General features: G+C 45.6%; 1 protein-coding gene across 2 annotated transcripts in view; it reads left to right on the top strand.

The window, feature by feature from the left end:
- The window catches only part of IL31RA (interleukin 31 receptor A), a 59,643-nt gene extending 38,813 nt beyond the window's left edge, over positions 1-20,830 (top strand). Inside the window, exons 7-15 of one of the 2 annotated variants that reach the window (XM_026452357.1) lie at positions 1,001-1,217; positions 4,432-4,614; positions 5,690-5,791; positions 6,599-6,745; positions 8,502-8,642; positions 11,477-11,570; positions 12,845-12,926; positions 14,639-14,829; positions 20,435-20,830. In XM_026452357.1, coding sequence (XP_026308142.1) covers positions 1,001-1,217; positions 4,432-4,614; positions 5,690-5,791; positions 6,599-6,745; positions 8,502-8,642; positions 11,477-11,570; positions 12,845-12,926; positions 14,639-14,829; positions 20,435-20,471 — 1,194 coding nt within the window. In that variant the 3' untranslated portion in view covers positions 20,472-20,830. Of the gene's footprint in view, positions 1-1,000; positions 1,218-4,431; positions 4,615-5,689; positions 5,792-6,598; positions 6,746-8,501; positions 8,643-11,476; positions 11,571-12,844; positions 12,927-14,638; positions 15,341-20,434 lie in introns of those variants that run through there. The other variant, XM_026452145.1, reaches the window with a different exon arrangement.
- Positions 20,831-21,044: the final 214 nt, after the last annotated feature.

The following is a 21,044-nucleotide window of genomic DNA, read 5'->3' as shown; positions in this document are numbered from 1 at the left end:
AGAGGTTGCAGTGAGCCAAGATCAGGCCACTGCACTCCAGCCTGGGCGACAGAGCAAGACCCTGTCTCAAAATAAATAAATAAATAAATAAATAAATAAATAAATAAATAAATAAATAAAATAAAATAGAAAATGGTTCATCTTTAGAAATAAAAGGCTCCTGGTCATTAGGAAGATTCTAGCTGACCTTTTATGCCAAGGCAAGTGTGAAGGAAATTCCTGAACTGGGAAGGCACTGGGACAAAGTGCCTGCTAAAGTCCCACTTGTAAGTCCTGGACTTACATTCAGGCATTCCGCTTCATCTATGTGTGTAATCAGTAACAGAAAGGGAAGCCCTATAAATTCTGGGAAATACTCACCATGCTGTCTTCTAGGCAAATACTGGTGAGTGGGCCCAAGTTCAAGGCAGAAAATAAGAGTTTAGCTTAAAGTCCTCAGGATTCCACCTTAAACTTCTCGCCAAGCGTTTGGGACTGGTAGGGCAGCCCTCTTAGCTAGGACGCCTGGCTGGGGTGCCTGGTCCAGGGAAGCTGGCTCGCTTCTCAGAGGGAGAGGCATGGAAATAAAAGACTAGGGCATAGGGTGCTCTCCAACCCTTGGATACTCCAGGCAAGAGATGACTCAGGGCCAGACCAGACTTGGGATGGGCTCAGAGGGAATGTGTCAGCTTTTTAGCCCTTACTCCCCTACACGAGTAGGATAGAGGGAAAGAAACAGGTAGAAGGAAATAAGGGTGACTTGTTTACATTGTCTTGGGCATTCTTCTAATTTAGCCTCATGGAATTAGTCGAAATTTGGTAAATCCCCTCTTCTGGCACTTGAAGGGTTAATATCACAGCCAAGGATGTGTTATTTATCCCTGGAGAGTAATTACCTCATTGTAGTTTAGTATCTAATAGTTAGCCTTAGTCCCCACCCTCACCCCCACTGCTTCTCACTATCTCAATGCCTTTCTTTTTCTTTGTTATTGGCAATAAATTTTGTTTTCTTTGGGTTCAGAAGGCAAGAGGAGCCCCAGTCCTAGAGAAAACACTTGGCTACAACATATGGTACTTTCCAGAAAACAACACTAACCTCACAGAGACAGTGAACACCACTAACCAGCAGCTTGAACTGCATCTGGGAGGCGAGAGCTATTGGGTGTCTGTGATTTCTTATAATTCTCTTGGGAAGTCTCCAGTGACCACCCTGAGGATTCCAGCTATTCAGGAAAAGTGTAAGTAGAGCATCAGCTTTTTCCTTAGGTGCCTGGTCCCATCGACTGGCCAAGGAGCAGTCCCTGTGCTCTCAAGGGTGGCTGTTTCTCTTGAGTCAAAATGAAAATGGAGTGGGGCCTTTTATGTGGTGGTGAAGCAATGAGAATTTGCTGGTAATTAATGAACCACTTGAAGTCATGTTCCTTTGGAACAAAGCCTGTGTTAAAAATCAGAAACCTTATAAATTACAGAATAGAAAGCCATCTGCCTAGAAGTTCTGTGTGCAGCTTTGATTTGTCCTTGTCTGGGTGAATGTAAGCTGGGTCAAGTCCTGTGAAACTGTCCTATTTGTCACATCTGTCCTCTGTGACCGAAGCTGCTCTTGAACTCTTCTCCCCACAGATGGGGACTCACCACATCCCCATCCTTGGTTTAATGCTTGCTGCCCTGTTTTCTTCCTTTTCCCCTTCCATTTGTCACTGTGGAAAAATTCTAGTGTTTATACTTGCCAATAAATTGTTCATTACACTTTTGGTTGAGTAGTTTTTGACATATTACTACTCCCAGGCAAACTCATATTTATCCTGTTTTGGAATAAAAAAACTTTCATTCAAAGAATTGCAAACAATAGATTTCCTCTTTTCTCTCTTATTTTTCTCTTTCAAACTTAGTGCTATCCCTTATTCTATAAATTATTTATTTTACAACCTTTTTCTTCCTCAATAGGATGTAAGTGTCGTGAGGGCAGGGATTTTTTGTCGATTTTTCCTTTTTTTTTAACCTAATTCCCAACACTTAAAATAGCATAGAGCTATTTTAATCCTGGCTTCTTCAGGCCAGGATCTGTGGGCAAGTCATTTTTTTAAAAAACACGCCTCCAGGGAGATGAGAAAAGGAAGCTGCGGAAGCAGGCCAGGACGCGGCAGAGGCTGAGGTGAAGGTGGGCTTTCAGGGCTGCCAAAACAAAGCACTGCAGACGGGGGGGCTTCAAACAACAGAACTTTATTGTCTCATGGTCCTGGAGGCCAGAAATCCCAAATCAAGGTGGTGGCTGGCCATGCTCCCTAAAGTCTCTAGGGGAGAATCCTTCCTTCCCCTTCCAGCTTGTAGTGGCCCCAGGTATTCATCAGCTTGTGGTAGCTCCAGTAACTCCCATAAATCCAATCTCTGCTTCAGTCTTCACATGGCTAGCTTCTTGTGTGTCTCTGTTTCCATGCCCAGATTCCTCTTTTCTTATAAAGGGCCCACTGTCTTAACTAATTACATCTGCAGTGGCCTATTTCCAAATATGGTCACATTCTGTGGCACTGGGGATATACTTTGGGAGGATACAATTCAACCCATACGGGTACAATCTGAGATAAAAGCCCCAGGGAGGGGGGTTCCCACTGGATCTTGCAGGGGACTCTAGCGTGTAAATGACATCTCATAGTCATCCCAGTCAAGCAAAACACACGCACACAGTAAGAAGGAAGCTGAGTGGGTCTGGGTGGAGCACCAACATTGGCTGCTAGAAGAGTCTAGTTACATCTCCAAGGCTCCAGCAGGGACTTTCAGCCAGGACTGGCTGGGGACGCTTCCAGGTGGTGAGCAGGGGAAGGCTAGGGTTAGGTGGGGTCGATCTCCAGGCTCTGTGCTTCTTGCCCCGGCCTCTGCTCCTTCTGTGGCTTCACATTTCCTCCATGCCTCAGTTGTCCTTCTCAGAGTTACCTTTTCAGGTTGACAAATTACCTGGCCTTGCTGCTAGGACTAGCCCCTGGAGTGTCTCATAAGGGCCCTGTTTGGGAAAAGGATCCGTCTACTGTGGCTTACAAGAACAAGACTCCTAAATATACACACAGCCTGCTGGGGTTTGTTGCCAAGGAACAGCAGGATGCAGGACCCCCGGTCCCCACCCCAGATTCCTACATGTGGCCCAGGCTTCCAGCTTCAAAAGGCTTTTGGGGTTTTTTTTTTTGCAGGACACTTTTGTGCCCACATCCAGGATCATCTCTGGCATTCATTGAAACACTCTTCCCAGCTGGGCACAGTGGCTCATGCCTGTAATCCCAGCACTTTGGGAGACCGACTGAGTTGGGCAGATCACTTGAGGTCAGGAGTTTGAGGCCAGCCTGGCCAACATGGTGAAACCCCATCTCTACTAAAAATACAAAAAATTAGCCGGGTGTGTTAGCATGCACCTATAGTCCCAGCTACTCGGGAGGCTGAGGCACAAGAATCACTTGAACCCAGGAGGTGGAGGTTGCAGTGAGCCAAGATCACACCACTGCACTCCAACCTGGGTGACAGGGTGAGACTCTGCCTCAAAAAAAAAAAAAAAAAAAGAAAAGAAAAGAAAAAAAGAAAGAAAGAAAAAGAAACGCCCTTCCCATGGATTCCAGGTTTGCAGACTGAGGAGTGCTACGCTGGTGAGGATTGGGTGAGGGGAGCGCATGCCCTGGAATTTCTGAGCCCCGCCCAGTTTGTACCTTCCACCTTCTGCCTCGCTGCACCTCCAATAGTTCTCTTCTCTTCTGTGTGTTCGAACATTTTCAATAAGATCTCTCTCTGATTCTGATTAAGTTCCAGATGTTGGATTGGAAGCCACACACTCAACTTTTTTATTAAATAAATCCTTGTGACCTGTTTCCAGATTATTTTAGCCAGTCCCGCAGAAAATGTTGCCATTTATGTATTGATCTATACTAGGTAATTTGGATGGCAGTGTCTTTGTCTTTCTGGTACAAATGCAATACTTGCTGCCTTGAGGATAGGAATTCATATCCAGTTTGTGTAGAGCCAGACTATATAGTGAAAGCGTGAAGCCATCTCCCTGGTATGATTTTAGGGTCTCCATCTCCCAGCCTCCCAGCCTCCCAGCCACACAATTCCCAGAGGCTGAAATTCTACCTTTGGAGATTCTCTGTCTCAGGTTTCCTTTCTGTTTGACTTGCAGAGACACCTGTGGAAGGTAAGTCTTTTTAGCCATCAACTCTCTAGTGAGATCCTTTTCTGCAAACAGGTTAATTTGGGGTAGGTAAAGGAAGATTAAGAAACCACTTACTCCTCAAAGGTGTTGTGTAAGGAAAAAGGATGCAATAAGAGGAGGGAAAAGAGCCCCATCCGGGGAGGCTGCCGTGGAGATCCTGAACTTTGGCCTTGTTTTACAGTTGAGGCAATGAGGATGCCAATGTGGTTGTTGCATTTGGGGAATGACTTGGGTAGCTATGAAGCAGTCCTTTTCTCTCCTTTCAGCATTTCGGTGCATTGAGGTCATGCACGCCTGCCTTGCTGAGGACCAGCTAGTGGTGAAGTGGCAAAGCTCTGCTCTAGACGTGAACACTTGGATGATTGAATGGTTTCTGGACATGGACTCAGAGCACCCCACTCTTTTCTGGGAATCTGTGTCTCAGGCCACGAACTGGACGATCCAGCAAGGTAGCCAGGGCGGAACCCACAGGTTCCCTCAGTGCAGGGTTTAGTTTCATTTTCTTCCAGTTTTAGATCTTTAACTTTGACTTCAAAGCTGTTAGTGTGGTTAATAGCATTTGACAAGCTTGTGCAAGCTTAATGAAGTGACAGGCTTCTTGGTATTTCCAAGGCGAGGCTGGCACAGAAAGCTGTGGGTGACAAGCAGACCAGGTATCTGACCAGTCTCCAGGTAGAAAACACCATCTTAACACCCACCATCAGAGAGCCCTTCCCGGACAGCTGGGTCATCCCATGGGTAACTCCAGAGTGTGGATCCCAGCTGGCCTACCTAGGATACTTCCTTCAGTTCTGGTTGCCTGTTTAAGAGTTAGGCCACCTTCCCAGGTGATTGTTACAGGAATAGCCTTCTTTTCAGGAAAGTCCCTGCCCTATGTAAGATACATGAATGAGGCTTTACTCTTTATTTTTAATTTTGTTTGAATTTTTATTTTCTAGAGATAGGGTCTTGCTTGGTTGCCAAGGATGGAGTGCAGTGGCACGATCATAGCTCACTGTAACCTCAAACTCCTGGGCTCAAGTGATCCTCCTGCCTCAGCCTCCCTAATGAGGCTTTACCCTTTTAATCCTGTCACTACAATCATTTCTTAATGCTTCAAACCTCCATATTAAGAATAATACACACGCAGGGATGCAGGTAAGTAGAGGAGATAGAATTCGAAGTGTTTGAGATCCACAGGGTGATGATATGTTGTTCTACGACTTAATTAGGCAGCGTGTTCAGCTATCCTGTGGATCTCTCTGCTGCAACAGTATTTGGTCAGAACAGACCTGGGGATTCCCTGCCTCCAAAAAAGGAAAAGCTAAAAAGTTAAATTTAAAAATAAGAATTAATTAGAAAACCTGAGAAAAGCAATAGGTATTAGAGACCATTCAACCTAACCTGTTTATTTTCTAGAGGTGGAAATTGTAGAGAAATTGAATATCTTCTGTAAGTGTTTGGCCATAACTCAGTCTAGTATTCCTTCCACTCTGCCATGCTCTGCACTTACGCTTTTTTTTTTTTTTTCTTTCTTTTTTACAGATAAATTAAAACCTTTCTGGTGCTATAACATCTCTGTGTATCCAATGTTGCACGACAAAGTTGGCGAGCCATATTCCATCCAGGCTTATGCCAAAGAAGGCAGTATGTATGGACAAGGCCCTGTGGGGAAAAGGAAACAGTGGGACCTGTCCAACATGTGAATAAGACTGCAAGTGCCTGTAGCTCATTCCCAGCCATCTTAGGGCTCATTTGTGCTTCATCTTGTAGTGAGCTCTGTATGTTATGAACTTGCTGAATTCTGAAGCTGGGGTAGACATTAGAGATCATTGAGTCCAATCCCCTCATTTCACAAATGGAAAATTAAAGCTCAGAGAGGTGAAATAACTTGCCCAAAGTCACAAATAAACAGTGCAAATAGAGCTGCTACCAGCAATAACACTGAATTAAGACCACATCAGGGAGCCTACAGAGTTCATCCTAAGCTAGGGATGTTAAAAAATTATTTTTAATTGTGTAGCAATAAGCAAGGGCTTTACTGGTGAATTGCTCAAGCTTTCCTTTTTCTTTTTGGAAGTTCATGTCTTCTAGATTCAACATTGGAAAATATCTTCTGCCACTCAGAGGTAGCCTATGGAGCCATATTCTTCAACTATTTGATAATAACTACATTTTACAGATATGAATGAAAAAGCTGGGTACCAAATTGGAGTGAGCCATCTATAAGAAAGGACTTTTTCAGGTGGTCTTGATGCCACTTCTCTTCTTGCTTAAGAGAGATGGCTCTAGAAAATAATTTTCCTAAACAAGCTGATTCATCAATTCCCTACTCAACCCTTGCCCCTCGCCTCCTGCACTGTGGTCTGGTCTGAGTACTGGCCAGAGCCTTTGTAGGGGGACGATCTCCTGGAGTGTGGTCAGTGATTATCATTTATCCCCCGTCCCTTCCAGTTCCATCAGAAGGTCCTGAGACCAAGGTGGAGAACATTGGTGTGAAGACGGTCACGATCACATGGAAAGAGATTCCCAAGAGTGAGAGAAAGGGTATCATCTGCAACTACACCATCTTTTACCAAGCTGAAGGCGGAAAGGGATTCTGTAAGCGCACCCGTAGCCAAGTGGGAAAAAACCCCAAGCCCCAGATAGAGGCTATGGATAAATCTGTTGTAGGCATGGCTCCCCCACCTCATTGTGACCTGCAACCTGGCATGAGTCACTTAGCTTCTTTAAGTCTCTCTGAAAATGGGGCCAAGAGTCCCCGCCTTTTGGGGTTTTGGGGGTTAAATGAGAGTGAAGTGACAGTACCTGAGAGGAGAATCCTGTGGGAATGGAAGGAGTTGATATAATTTGTCCCGGTTGGGCCCTGAATTGACCTCCCGGGAGCTCCCCGACCATCATTCCCAGGAATGGCATGCCTGGCTTAAAAAGTGAGGAGGAACAGACCCTGTCACCATGACTTCTACTGCCCCTGCCAAATCATGCTTTTGTTCTTCAGTCCATTGTATCTCCTGACATCTTAAATACTGGGCAAGGCTTGGATTCTTGCTGAGGCTAAATAATTTTTTCTTATGGTAAAATACATGTAAAATATTTTTCCAGTTTAAACATTTGAAAGTGTACAATTTAGTGGCTACTGTGAATAGGGCTGCTATGAACAGATGTCTGCTACGAACATATGCTGCTATGTACAAATATCTGTTTGAGTTTGTGCTTTTCGTTCTTTTGGGCATATACCTAGAAGCTGAATTGCTGGATCATACAGTAACTCTAGTTTAACTTATTGAGGAGCCACCAAACTGTTTTCCACAGTGACTACTCCACACTACACGTTTCTTACTGGCAACGTATGAGGGTTTTCATTTCCCTACATCCTTGTCAATACGTGTTACTTTCATTTAAAAAAATTATTATGGCTGTCCTGGTAGGTATGTAGTGGTTATCTCGTTGACTTGCATTTCCCTGCTGGCTAATAATGTTGGGCATTTCGTCATGTAGTTTTTGCCTATTTGTATGTCTTTTTTTTTTTTTTTTTTTTTTTTTTTTTGAGATGGAGTTTTGCTCTTGTTGCACAGACTGGAGTGCAATGGCACAATCTTGACTCCCCGCAACCTCTGCCTCCCAGGTTCAAGCAATTCTCCTGCCTCAGCCTCCCAAGTAGCTGGGATTGCAGGCATGCACCACCACGTCCAGCTAATTTTGTATTTTTAGTGGAGACGGGGTTTCCCCATGTTGGTCAGGCTGGTCTCGAACTCCTGACCTCAGGTGATCTGCCCGCTCCGGCCTCCCAAAGTGCTGGGATCACAGGCGTGAGCCACTGCGCCCAGCCAGCCCATTTGTATATCTTCTTTGGAGAAGTGTCTTTTTAATCTTTTTTCTTATGTTTAAATTGGGTTGTCTTTTCATTATTGAGTTTATAAGAGTTCTTTATATATTTTAGATGTAAGTTATTTATCAGATATATGATTTGTAAATATTTTCTCCCGTTCTATGGGTTGTCTTTTCATTCTTGATATTATCTTTTGATGCACAAAAACTTTGAATTTTAGTGAAATCCAGCTTAACCTATTTTTTTCTTTTGCTGCTTGTGCTTTTGGCATCATATCTAAGAAACCATTGTGAAATTCAAGGTTGTGAAGATTTGTCCTATGCTGTCTACTAAGAGTTTTTATAGTTCTAGCTCTTATATTGAGATCCTTGGTCCATCTTGATATTTAAGCAGGACATGAATAGGGGTCAGAATATGAGACAGCTGAGCTTGGAAGCACAGGTTCCAGTGCTCTTATTTTGGTGCTACTGGGACACAATTTTCAGTCTGGTTTGACTGTGGTGTTTGATCTCTGTATTTTTGCTTTAGCCAAAACAGTCAACTCCAGCATCTTGCAGTATGGCCTGGAGTCCCTGAAACGAAAGACCTCTTACACTGTTCAGGTCATGGCCAGCACCAGTGCTGGGGGAACCAACGGGACCAGCATAAATTTCAAGACATTGTCATTCAGTGAGTATCTCCTTCAAGCCTTAAGTACCTCTCCCTCATGTTTACCTTATATCAGAGAGAAATGACATCTGCCAAAGGCTGGAGGAAGTCAAATGAAAGGGCAGTGTCTAGGTGAAAAGAGCCACCCTGCTCTCTGGCTCACCAACCTTCCTGGAAAGCATATAGGTGAGGAGATGGGAGGGAGAGAGCAAGCGAGTTGAGAGCTGAATTTGGAAATGCTGGTCATTTTGGTCATTCCTCTTGGGCAGCCACAAATCATCTGGAGGAGGAGGTGTCAAATTAATGCCAACTTCAGTCTTAGCACCAAACCAGCTCCCGTCTCAAGGCTGTCTCCCCGTTCACAGTCACCAGTTTCTGCATGTCATAGGTTACAGTATGTATTAGTCTGTTTTCATGCTGCTGATAAAAACATACCCGAGACTGGGTAATTAATAAAGAAAAAGGTTTAATGGACTCATGGTTCCACGTGGCTGGGGAAGCCTCACAATCATGGTGGAAGGCGAAATGTACATCTTACATGGTGGCAGACAAGAGAGAATAAGGACCAAGTGAAAGTGGTTTCCCCCTATAAAGCCACCAGATCTCATGAGATTTATTCAGTACCATGAGAACAGTATGGGGGAAATTGCCCCCATGATTCAGTTATCTCCCACTGGGTCCCTCCCACAACATGTGGGAATTGTGGGAGCTATAATTCAAGATGAGATTTGGGTGGGGACACAGCCAAACTGTTTCACTGTACAACAGGGCCTTCAAGGGAAAACCTTGGTTAACACAGGACCACTGACCCATAGGAAGGGGCTTAACCTCATCATTTGTGGAGGCTTTTTTTGAGCAAAAAGGCATATGATATATTTAACTTACCTGCTTTTACTTTAAAAAATAGCAAGAAAAATTTACTAGAGACAACAAATAATGTAAAATAAAATGTAGCTTCATATGATGGCTGGTTAAGGGAGATATTTGAGAGGGAGGCAGATGGAATGAGGAGGGGCATGAAGCAGAAAGTAGGAAGGAGAACGGGAGAAACAGAAATATGTTAATTTTGCTAAGTCCTTGAGTGGCAGAGATTTGATTTTTAAGTACGTACTAAAACTGTCTTAAAGAATGAACAACTTTTTAGATCAAAAGTGAAGGGACACTGCCAAGTTTTTGCAATAACTGAGGCAAGCTAAAAATTGCTTGAAATATTCTCGAAAGCCTCTTATGCATCACATTCTTCAAGAACAAAATTGCTTTATGACTCTGGAAAATGTGAGTATGACATTTTTTTTTTTACAGAGAAAACATATTCTGTTTTGATGGACTAACATTGCCTTCTAGGAACTCTTTTTGATATGCTGTTTAAAATGTTTTAAAGCTATACTGAAGTTCTGCAACACTGGGCACAAATTTCATCAGCTCGAGGAGTTTTCTCCAAGGGTTAAATGAAAGCAAGATCGAGCCCTGGAACCTAGAAGTTTCCTACCCTGGTCTATAGATTATAAATCACCCTGCTTCCGTTTTTGATAATCTATAATCCATTTTCCACACAGCAGCCAGAGTTTCAAACCCTGAATTCTCTGCTTAAAAGCCCCCAGTGACTTTTATTATATTTTAAAGAAAATCCAAACTCCTTCCTATAACTTTCAAGGTCTTTCATCATCTGTCCCTTACTGACCTCATTTTTCCTACTGCTTTCTGCCTCAATTTATCTTCCTTACCTTGTTTCTGCTTCAAAGCTTTTGCATCCACTGTTTCTTCTGCCTGGAATGCTTTTCTCCATGGTTTTACATGGCTGGATCCTTCTCACTATTAAGATCAGCTTGAATTTTACTCCTTCCTTGGACACCTTAGCTAAAGTTGCTGCCTGGATGCAGTGGCTCCTGCCTGTAACTCCAGCACTTTGGGAGGCCAAGGCAGGAGGATCACTCAAGGCCAGGAGTTCAAAACCAGCCTGGCCAACATGGTGAAACCCAGTCTCTACCTAAAATACAAAAATTAGCCGGGCTTGGTGGCAGGCGCCTGTAATCCAAGCTACCAGGGAGGCTGGGGCAGGAGAATCGCTTGAACCCAGGAGGCGGAGGCTGCAGTGAGCCAAGATGTACCACTGCACTCCAGCCTGGGTGACAGAGTGAGACTCCTTCTAAAAAAAACAAAACAAAAAAACAAAACAAAACAAAAACTAAAAATTAGCTGGGCATGATTGATGGCTTGCACCTGCAAGTCCTAGGTACTTTGGAGGCTGAGGCAGGAGGTTGCTTGAGTCCAGGAGTTTGAGGCTACAGTGAGCTGTGATCATGCCAGTGCACTCCAGCCTGGGCGACAGAGCAAGACCCATCTCAAAAATATATATAGAAATTAAAAAGTAAGTGCTCAATAAATATTCACTGAATGAATGCTGTTGGAATGAATGCTGCCAGGAGAAGACGCCTAGATGGGGAGCCACAAAATTCTGTGTTTTGTTTTTGTTTTTGTTTTTGTTTTTGAGATGAAGTTTAGCCCTGTCGCCCAGGCTAGAGTGCAATGGCACAATCTCGGCTCACTGCAACCTCCACCTCCCAGGTTCAAGTGATTCTCCTGCCTCAGCCTCCTGAGTAGCTGGGATTACAGGTGCATGCCACCACACCCAGCTAATTTTTGTATCTTTAGTACAGACAAGGTTTCACCATGTTGACCAGGCTGGTCTCAAACTCCTGACCTGGGGGTTTTTTAGTGGAAAGAAATGGAATTTAATTGAAAGAAAACTAATAAGAAATTGTGTTGCTGAAGCTACTAGAAGAAAAAGTTAATCATTGATTTTTGTAAAGGAGGTGAGGAACTCACTACTGACTTTTGTTCTTTCTTTTTCAAAGGTGTTTTTGAGATTATCCTTATAACTTCTCTGATTGGTGGAGGCCTTCTTATTATCATCATCCTGACGGTGGCATATGGTCTCAAAAAACCCAAGTGAGTCTGCAGACAACAGTGGGTGCCTTAAAAATCAGGGACAAAAAGGGGTTGAAGTCATCATAGGTGCTTCATAGGAGAGGGCACTCTACCATTAAGGGGTGTTCATTCATTTATTAACTTGGTGCATATTTATGGAGGTTATTAAAGGCCACGCTCAGTGGCTCATCAGAATTCTTACCAACCAAAAGCACTTTCGTTTCCCAGAGCTCCATGCCCAGGTCTAGGCCTTTTTGAGGCCAGGAGAGTGCCAGCTGCCCCACAGACTCTGTCTGCTCCATTTGCCATCTGAGACTGGAGTTGGAGAGCAGGCCCTTTCTCTCAGTGTCTAGCGGGGCCCCTGGCTGCAGCAGGAGGCCTTCTTGCAAGCTTCTGTCTCAGGCAGAGCAGGGAGCAGTGTCTCCATGGTGTTGGAGTGCTGGCCAGTCGTCTGCAGGTGCAAGCTTGTTGCTTGCTTGCAGTGCAGTGAGGGTCTGGGTGCAGAGGCCTTTGCCCTGCTTGCCCTGGCCACTGTGGGGAAGAAAGCACGTCTTCAGGGTCTTACACTTTCTCTCTGCAGTGAGCTTTATGGCACCCTAATGGTCCTTCCCTGGTTGAACTGGCTCTCCGAATTAGACAGCTGTGAGTCATCTCCATCAAGCAGCTGCACTTAGTTAAGCTAATATCAGCCTCAGTTACCAACTGTAGGTGGTAACCAAGCCACCAGCATAGATTCTTGTACATTATACACTTAAGTAATCATTTTGATCTTAGCATGCATCAGAATCAGGCCTCATCCCCAGAGTTTCTGATTCAGTGGTTCTAGGGTAAAGCCCCCAAATTTGCATTTCTAACAAGTTCCCGGGTGATGCTGATGCTGCTGCTTGGGACCACACTTCGAGAACCATTGCAGGAAAGTGTAGGTAGCTTATAAGGTTTGTAAAACCTTATAAACTTGTCCTTCCCAGAGGATAAGCTTCAAAGGAATGACTCTGTGATGGTGCAATTTACAGCATTGGGACAGGTATGGAGATGCCCGGATGGGAGAGAGGGGAAGATAAGCTTTGTATGGGGAGCCTCCTTTGATGACATCCCACAGAGAACTTGCAATGTCACTCCCCAGCACACACCGCAAAACAACTCCACTTTCCCAGATTCTATCAGGCAGACATGCCCCCTTATTTAGGAGGGAAACTTACAATTCCCTTTAGCACAGCCTCACTCTTTTGACTCAGCCATATGGTGCTAATGCTTCTTGGATTCACCTCCCATCTTAAAATCTTCTCTCTCATTAGCAAATTGACTCACCTGTGTTGGCCCAGTGTTCCCAACCCTGCTGAAAGTAGTATAGCCACATGGCGTGGAGATGATTTCAAGGTAAACTCTTCTGTTTTTATTAAGGAAATCATCGTCGTGGGAGGTAGACAAGGTGGATGGAGATGGGGAAGAGTCCTAGGCTGAGCTTTTTTCGAGGTACACATCAAGAGAACTCGAGTTGAAAAGTCTCAGGGAATGGCAGGCAGGGCAGATGGAATCAGCCTTCCTGGAACGACTCTGACCTCATGCTTTGACAAGAGGAAAGGGCTTCACCAGGCTCATGAGGACCCAGTGTGTTCCCAGGTGGAAATGGTCCCATAAAGGATGCTGCAGAATAAAGACACTGGCCCTACCCTTCCTGATCCGATGGGCTAGAGAGAGAGGAGGCCTGGCTATAGGATTTGAAACCATTTACAAAGCAGTCAAGAGCACATTAATCTAAAGACTGCCTAAATATCACCAAGGAATGTTGGTGGGCATGGCAGTCTGAGGCTGCCTCATGTTGTTTTTCTCAGGTTGGGGACATCAGAGTCAGGCTTTGCCTTTATTTAACTGGCACTGGGGTTTTCTAGTGAGTATTCCTTAACTAGAAACCCTCCATTTTCATAAATTTTGAAGTGGAAAACTGTTAGGGAAATTTTAAGGTTTACTTTCTTGCTTACGTAGAAACAAGCCCAATCAAATATAACCTTTAAATCCTTACTACTGAAAGGCTGTTTCCAGTTTTTCCTTGATGCACAAATTTTAAATATTAGTCCTTGTTCCAACTCAGAAGTCTTTTTTGAGCATGGACATTTTGTTATAATGGGCTGTCTTTCTATTTCTTCCTCTTATCAGTCCAGTATACTGGACTTATACCATTTACTTTCCTGCTTATTTAATGTCATTTAGAGAGTAAATGGATTCATAGGCAGTGCTCTCTGATAACTAACGTGCTTTTTGAATAATCTGCAGGTTGGGCCTCTAGAGTCAGCACTTATTAATCACTCACTACATGCCAGGCACTGGGCTAGGCCCTAGGGATACAAATGACAGAGTCATTGTCCCTGCCATGAGGCCACCTCTGATATTCTGGTGAGGTTGAACAAGTCTGTCTCTATGATGTGGTTTTTCCATCCCTAAGAGTTCTAATTTTGGTGCTTCCATCTTAACTGGGGTTTTGTGAGCATGGGATTATGTGGAAAATAGCCTTGCACACTCTAGCAGAATAAATTGTTTGAATTGGCCGGGTGCGGCGGCTCATGCCTATAATCCCAGCACTTTGGGAGGCCAAGGCAGCAGATAACTTGAGCTCAGGAGTTCAAGACCAGCCTGAGCAACACGACGACACCCCATCTCTACAAAAAATAAAAAAATTAGCCAGGTGTGTGTGGTGGTGTGCGTCTGTAGCCCCAGCAACTCAGGAGGCTGATGGGGGAGAATTACCCAAGGCTGGGAAGTTGAGGCTGCAATGAGTGGTGATCATGCTACTGCACTCCAGCCTGGGCAATGGGAGTGAGACCCTATCTCAAATAAAAAAAAATTATATACATATATATAAATATATTTAAAACATTGTTTGAATTCAGGGCACTGTTTCTCAGGAAATGTGCCACTCCTTCCAAGCTGTGTGGAAGGGCATGTGGAGAGGGTTGGCCACCACTTCTGGGCCTGGGAGGAAGGTGGGGGCTGTTCCGGAGGTGGGCATTTGCTGTCCCAAGCCTAACAAGTTTTTGGCTATGTTATATGTGACTTCTAAATGACTACTTGGGATGTCCCTTTTTCTTTTCTAGGATAAGCTAAACCTGAAGGAGTCTGATGACTCTGTGAACACAGAAGACAGGATCTTAAAACCATGTTCCACCCCCAGTGACAAGTTGGTTATTGACAAGTTGGTGGTGAACTTTGGGAATGTTCTGCAAGAAATGTTCACAGATGAAGCCAGAACGGGTCAGGAAAACAATTTAGGAGGGGAAAAGAATGAGTACGTGACCCATCCCTTCAGGCCTGACTGTCCCCTGGGGAAAAGTTTTGAGGAGCTCCCAGTTTCACCTGAGATTCCTCCCAGAAAATCCCAATACCTACGTTCGAGGATGCCAGAAGGGACCTGCCCGGAAGCTGAAGAGCAGCTTCTTATTTCTGGTCGAAGTCTAGAAAGTCTAGCACCAGACCATGTGTGGGAGGCAGCGGCCCCAAATCCGTATTTGAAAAATTCAGTGACAACCAGGGAATTTCTTGTGTCTCAAAAACTTCCAGAGCACACCAAAGGAGAAGTCTAAATGCGACCGTAGCATGAGACCCTCAGGGCCTCAGTGTGGATGGCCCTTGCCAGAGAAGATGTCAAGACTCAGCATGCAGCGCTTGCTTGGCCCCGCCACATCCTGCCTGGGTTAAAGTCTCCCCTGCCCTTGAGCTGCCAGTTGAACTTGGTCGGCACAGGTGTGACTTTGTGCTAGGAAGAAGGGATGGTGATAAGCCCAAGGTTTGGAAAGGAACAGCAATCTCTTTTCTTTTGCTCAGATACCAAGCTCTCACAGAAGCTGTGCCTCCTGACAGATTGGCTTTGGAGGAAGGGCCCAGGTTCTGAGCCCAAAGGACCCTCAAGGTGGACATACCTGGCCTCCTAGGAATTGGGTCATGGTGCCAGCCTTTGCTGGGGCTACGCCTCAGAGTTCCAGAAGGCCTTTCCCTGCTGCCAGAGGACAGTTGTTTTGTTGGCTCTTGGGTGGTTTGGGCTCTGGGCTTCCCCTACGAGGTAGCCCTAAAGCCTTCCTCTCTCCCCACAGTTGGGGCTGGAGGTGGAGTGGACCTTCCTAAGGGGGTGCCTGAGGCTCCTCACATCCTCTTAGATCTCAAGTGTCTGTAGCAACACCACACCTGAGAATCCTCACCCCCAATTTACAGTGCATTGACTACTAAAAAATCAAGGAATGGGGAGGGTCCTGGGGAATGCACGCTGCCGGGCACAGCTCTGTCCAGTCTCCAGGGGCCACTTCCCAGCTGCCGCTGCCCTTCTATTCAGCACCCAGCCTGGGAGCAGAAAGGCACCTGACATTGCAGTGGTTGTCAGTATGAGGGGATGCTGGCCCCTCATCCTGACTCAAAGCCCAGGAATGCTTACTGAACATATCCTTAAAAGGCCTCTTCCCAGAAGCAGCAGGGCAGGGCCTGGGAATATGCAATGCTTAGCAACTTTGCAACCCCAACAGGAGGACTTCTTCTCCTTTGCCCTAGCTGAGCACAGAGCTTGTGACTATTAGTGGAGCCTTTCACGAAAGTGTGGATTGCTGGCTTCAGCACTGAGATGCTACTGGGCTCCTCCTGTAACTACAGTGACAGAGTCAGCTGTGACTCCCTTGACCTTTGTGGGAGGTCACTAGGAGCCTGGTGAGATCAGGGCAGGCGAGACAATGAGTGAGTGGTCCAAGGTGCAGTGAACCCAGCACTTGCCAGCCAGGAAGGCTGATGGTATTTTTTTCTAGGCGAGTCTGAGGAATCAGTACTAGGATTGCAGGCGTGAACTTTGCAAGCCACCCACTCAGGTGTGCAAAACATCACTTTACTTTCCTAAAACTAATTGCTAGCCTGAGACCTGAAACTTCAAAGTAACCTCAGCCCAGTGTGATGATTTCGGAGTTGCCTTGGGTTTGTGACTCAGTCACATTTGGGGTTTTGCCCTCCCCTGTCCTGCCTGGGACTGGCTCTGAGTGCCGAGGATGTTCAATGGCGTAGCATCTGTCGGGCAGTCGGTCACTCAGTGGAGTCCTCTGGGTCATGTATTTGTTCAGCTGCGGTTTTGACTCTGGCCTCGTGTATTTACTATGGTCCCTCCGGTCCCTGTTGGGTCACCTGCCATTCACCTTAGCCAATTGCTGCCTTGTTGCTGTGGGTACAGGAAGGTGTGACTGTTCTCTCAAAGCTCCGTCCTCATTAACATCTCCAGCTGCTGCAGCCATCCCCCAGCCACCCCACCCAGGACTCGGTACTCCTGGTTTACAGAACACTGACTTCTGGCACAGCAAGGAATGAGGGAGGCCCTAGGCAGGGCACTGGGGAACAGGACTCTAGGGCAATGCCCCGACCCTTTGTCCTGCACTCAGGTCCAGGTGTAGGAAGGGACCAAACAAAAGGGATGCATCCTATTCTCACGCCGCCCCTGATGTCTGCTGTCCCTGCTCTCCACCCCTTCTGCGGTGTGGGCTCTTCTGTGAGCCCACTGTCCCCAGAGTTCCAGATGGAGCCTTTGGCAACCCCACCTCCGGATTCGTGAACGTATGGGGAGATTCTAGCCTTGCCTCCTGTCTTGGTCCGAGGATGGGGGAGGGCACAGGTACTCCCACAGCTGTTCTTTCAACCCTCCTGCCCACCCGTAGTTGGGGGAATTTTCTCAAATTCTGTGGGAGGTGGGTGAGAAGAGAGCCTGGAATTAGTTTTCACAAACTTGTCTGTCTCACACCTGGATGTAGATGAAGCTTTTGAACCTAAAATCTAAGAATTTGATGGGAGAGAAAATGGATCCCCAGTGGCTCCTGTGAGTGGATTCCAGAGATAAGTACGTTGCCCTCTGGCCTCTGCTCCTTCATCATCAAAGCGGGAAGCGTCTCCTGCTGGACAATTTGCAAATCCCCACCCAGGCTTTCCTGTTTCATTTCTTCTTTCCTTTCTCTCCTCTTGCCCCTATCTTCTGCTTTGTTTTCCCCACTGCCAGAGCTTCTCATCTTTCAACACTTACCTATTTTTTTTTTTCTTGTTTCTTTTCATTCCTTTCTCCCCTTCCATCAGCCTCCTGTGATCATTTTCCATGGTTTTATTACCTTTGAGGGGTGGGAACATGGTGTCTGTGTTTCTCTCTAGATGGGAGCAGCTGTTTCTGTGAGTCCCCAAAACGCACTGGTGGGCCACACACTGAGCTCTCTTGAGCAGATTCACAGGATGTGGGCCTCAGAGTTCAGAGCGCTGGTTTCTTCCTCTCCTGGATCGAGTCACCAGTTGTCCCAGCTCTGGGCACCCGGGACTGCCTCTGTGACTGGAGAAGGCCATCTGTGTTTTCCCTGTTTACTGTCAGAGACATTGTGAGGACACAAACAGGAAGACTTGTGTTTTAGCAAGGGCATTAAAAATGGATACAATTCCTGTTAACCAGTTTTCTGAGTCCCTGGGATCCACGCAGACAGCTAGGTTAGTGGCCTTTCTTTAACAGTAAGAGCAGAAAATTTTTAAAGACTGACAGAGAAGCCAATCTGTGGCTTAAATAAAAAAACCACAAGTTCCTTCTGGAGTCTTGGGAGGCAGCGGTGTGAAAACAGCATGCAAGGGTCTGGAGGAGGCAGGAGATGGGGAGAGATGAAAAAGGAGAGGCCCCCAGCATGGATCCCTCTGGCCACTCTGCTGATGCTCCGTGTGCAAGGAAAGCCTGTGCTGGCCAGTCCACCCCAGTCTCATTCTGTCCCCATTTCCCGCATGCCCCTAGTTACTCCTGCTGCAGCAGGCACCCTGCTGCCCAGGGCAGTGGCCCACAGGCCAAATCCAGGCCCTGTTTTTGTAGGTTCATGAACTAAAAGCCACAATGACCTGTTTAGATGGTTGAAAACAAAAAGAATAACATTTTGTGACAAGAGGAGTCCATGAAATTCACATTTTAGTGTTGACAAAGTATAATGGGAACACAGCCATGCCCATCGTTGACCTATTCCCTGTGGCGGCTTGCCCCTACAAAGGCAGAGTTTAGTTTCAACAGTTTTTCCCACAAAGCCAAAAACGTTTATCCTTTGCAGAAAAAATTTGTGGACAATTTTTTGTGGGGTACGGTGGACGCCTACCGTAACCCACAGACGTGAAACTCAGACTGCCACTGTGTTTCAACTTTGAATTAGCTGCAGATTAAAAAGAAATCAGGATATGTCATTCTGAATTTCCGACCAAATAGGGACTGCCTTCTTTGAAGGGCCCACACACACTTACTGGTTTCCCACCAGCCCTCCTAAATTCCTGTCCCCTTCCCATAGCTAAGGTTGAGAGTTGGTGGCTTACACCAGTGGTTTTTCAACGGGAGTGATTTTGACCCCCAGCCTCCAAACCTCAGGCATTTGGTGGTGCCTGGAGATATTTTTGATTGTCACTACTGGGAAGGTGCTACTGGCATCTAGTGGGTAGAGGCTGGCAACGCTGGAAATCATCTTACAATGCGCAGAGCAGCCCTCACGACAAAGAATTATCTGGCAGAAATGTCAGCGGAGGCTGAGAAGTCCTGGCCTGAACTACCTTCTGCCTTCTAGATCCACACACAGCATTCGCATGGATGAGACTCACCTCTAGGTGTCCCCTCTTTTTTCTAATTTAAAATTTGTTTTAAATTCAACTTTACAACAATAATCCCAAGGGTTTCAAATAGCAATTATTTGTCATGCTTAATTAACTCCCGACGTGATCTGTGTGCACCTGTACACATTTTCAGCTAATTGCAAATCATACTGAATACATTATGTTCTCCCTTTACTTTCAGTTATTTCATATATAAAAATTCATGCATGAGCAAAGCATTTTGAACGTCCACGAAGAACCCCATGGCATGCCGGCATGGTGTGGTTTGCTAAGGCATCCCTTGGTCGATAGGATTCGTTTAAAGTCCTCCTAGTATAGAGTGCAATGCAATACACATTTATCTTTTCTCACCTTCGTCCTGTCTCTTTGGGGCTGTTTTTTCAAAAGTGGAATTGCTGGGTCAGAATTGTATGGTTGTCACATTTTGCATGACTGTGTCGCATCAAAGGTTATGCTGATTTACAGTATCACCAGACATGTGTGACGGATCCTTTGTCCTTTTCCACTGAGAATCAGCTGTCTACCACTGTGAACTTGATTTTGTCAATTTATTGGGAATCGTTAATGAAACTTTATAGTTATTTGTGTTCCTTTAATCCTTGTGAAGCTAAACTTTTCCCATTTTTATTTTTTTGTTGCCATGTCCCGGAGTTGACATTACAGAATGTTCTCTGCCTCCATGCTCCTGGGAGCATTGAGAGACCAGCTGAGTTGCTAGAAATAAGAGGGACTCAATAGGCCCTTAGCACAGAGGGTGGACTTTGCCACTTGGTTGACTTTTAAAATACTTGTTTTTGTAGGGCATTTGAAAAAGAAATTTCACACTGGTGTATTTTGTTAATTGTTTTTATGTAAATGTTGATTATTGACAAGCCTACCTGTAATCAAAATATGTAGTGTGGTCAGTGTCTTGCACTCTTACTGTGCCGGGGGTGGCTGGTGGTCCTGAAGAGTGGAGTATGACTAAGGATAACAGCAGTCCTCATTCCCTCTGGACACTGGAGTTAGTGAGGAGAGAGTTTGCTCTGAAGCACAAACAGCTACAATCTATGCTCGAAGTGTCCCCCGGCCACACTAGCCCTTGACATAGAGCTCTATGCAGGGCTCTCCTGCCCAAGACGCTTGCTGTGTGCTGATGAGAAGGGCTGGGGAGAGGCGAGGGGCAGGGGAGGGGCAGAACTCCACAAGAGGGCAAAACCTGCTGTCAGCAACGCTCTTGTGGCTGTTCAGGGGAAGTGAGATACATGTACTACGCATTTCATTTTTAGGAATAGAATTCTCTCTTCCTGCCCAACTTCAATATAAGTGTGGACTAAAATGCCAGAAAGGTGTCCTGTGGTCTGCACTTGAAAGTAGAAATAAAAATATGCAAACTAGAAAGGACTTGCAGAGTTTTCCAACTAGGAAGACTGAGTCTGTGGCCCCAAGAGAACCATCTCTAAAGACTGGGTATGTGGTCTTTTCCACACATAGACCACCTACGGATGCACTCTGTGATGCATGTGCATGAGAAGCCTGTTATAAAGTAGAATATGAAAACATAGTTATTCTAATAGGAACAGCTTTTAAAATGCTTTTGTATTTGGGCCTTCCATACAAAAAAGCCATAATACCATTTTCATGTAATGCTATACTTCTATACTATTTTCATGTAATGCTATACTTCTATATTAAAGTTTTACCTACTCAGCCAGGTGCAGTGGCTCACGCCTTTAATTCCAGCACTTTGGGAGGCTGAGGTGGGTGGATCAGGAGGTCAGGAGTTTGAGACCAGCCTGGGCAACATGGTAAAACCCTGTCTCTACAAAAAATACAAAAAATATCCAGGTGTGGTGGTGGCGGGCGCCTGTAATCTCAGCTACTCGGGAGGCTGAGGCA

Source organism: Piliocolobus tephrosceles, chromosome 4, assembly GCF_002776525.5.
Source record: "Piliocolobus tephrosceles isolate RC106 chromosome 4, ASM277652v3, whole genome shotgun sequence".
Taxonomy (NCBI): Eukaryota; Metazoa; Chordata; class Mammalia; order Primates; family Cercopithecidae; genus Piliocolobus; species Piliocolobus tephrosceles.
Note: the sequence above shows the minus strand (reverse complement) of the source record. Positions and strands in the feature narration are given on the sequence as shown.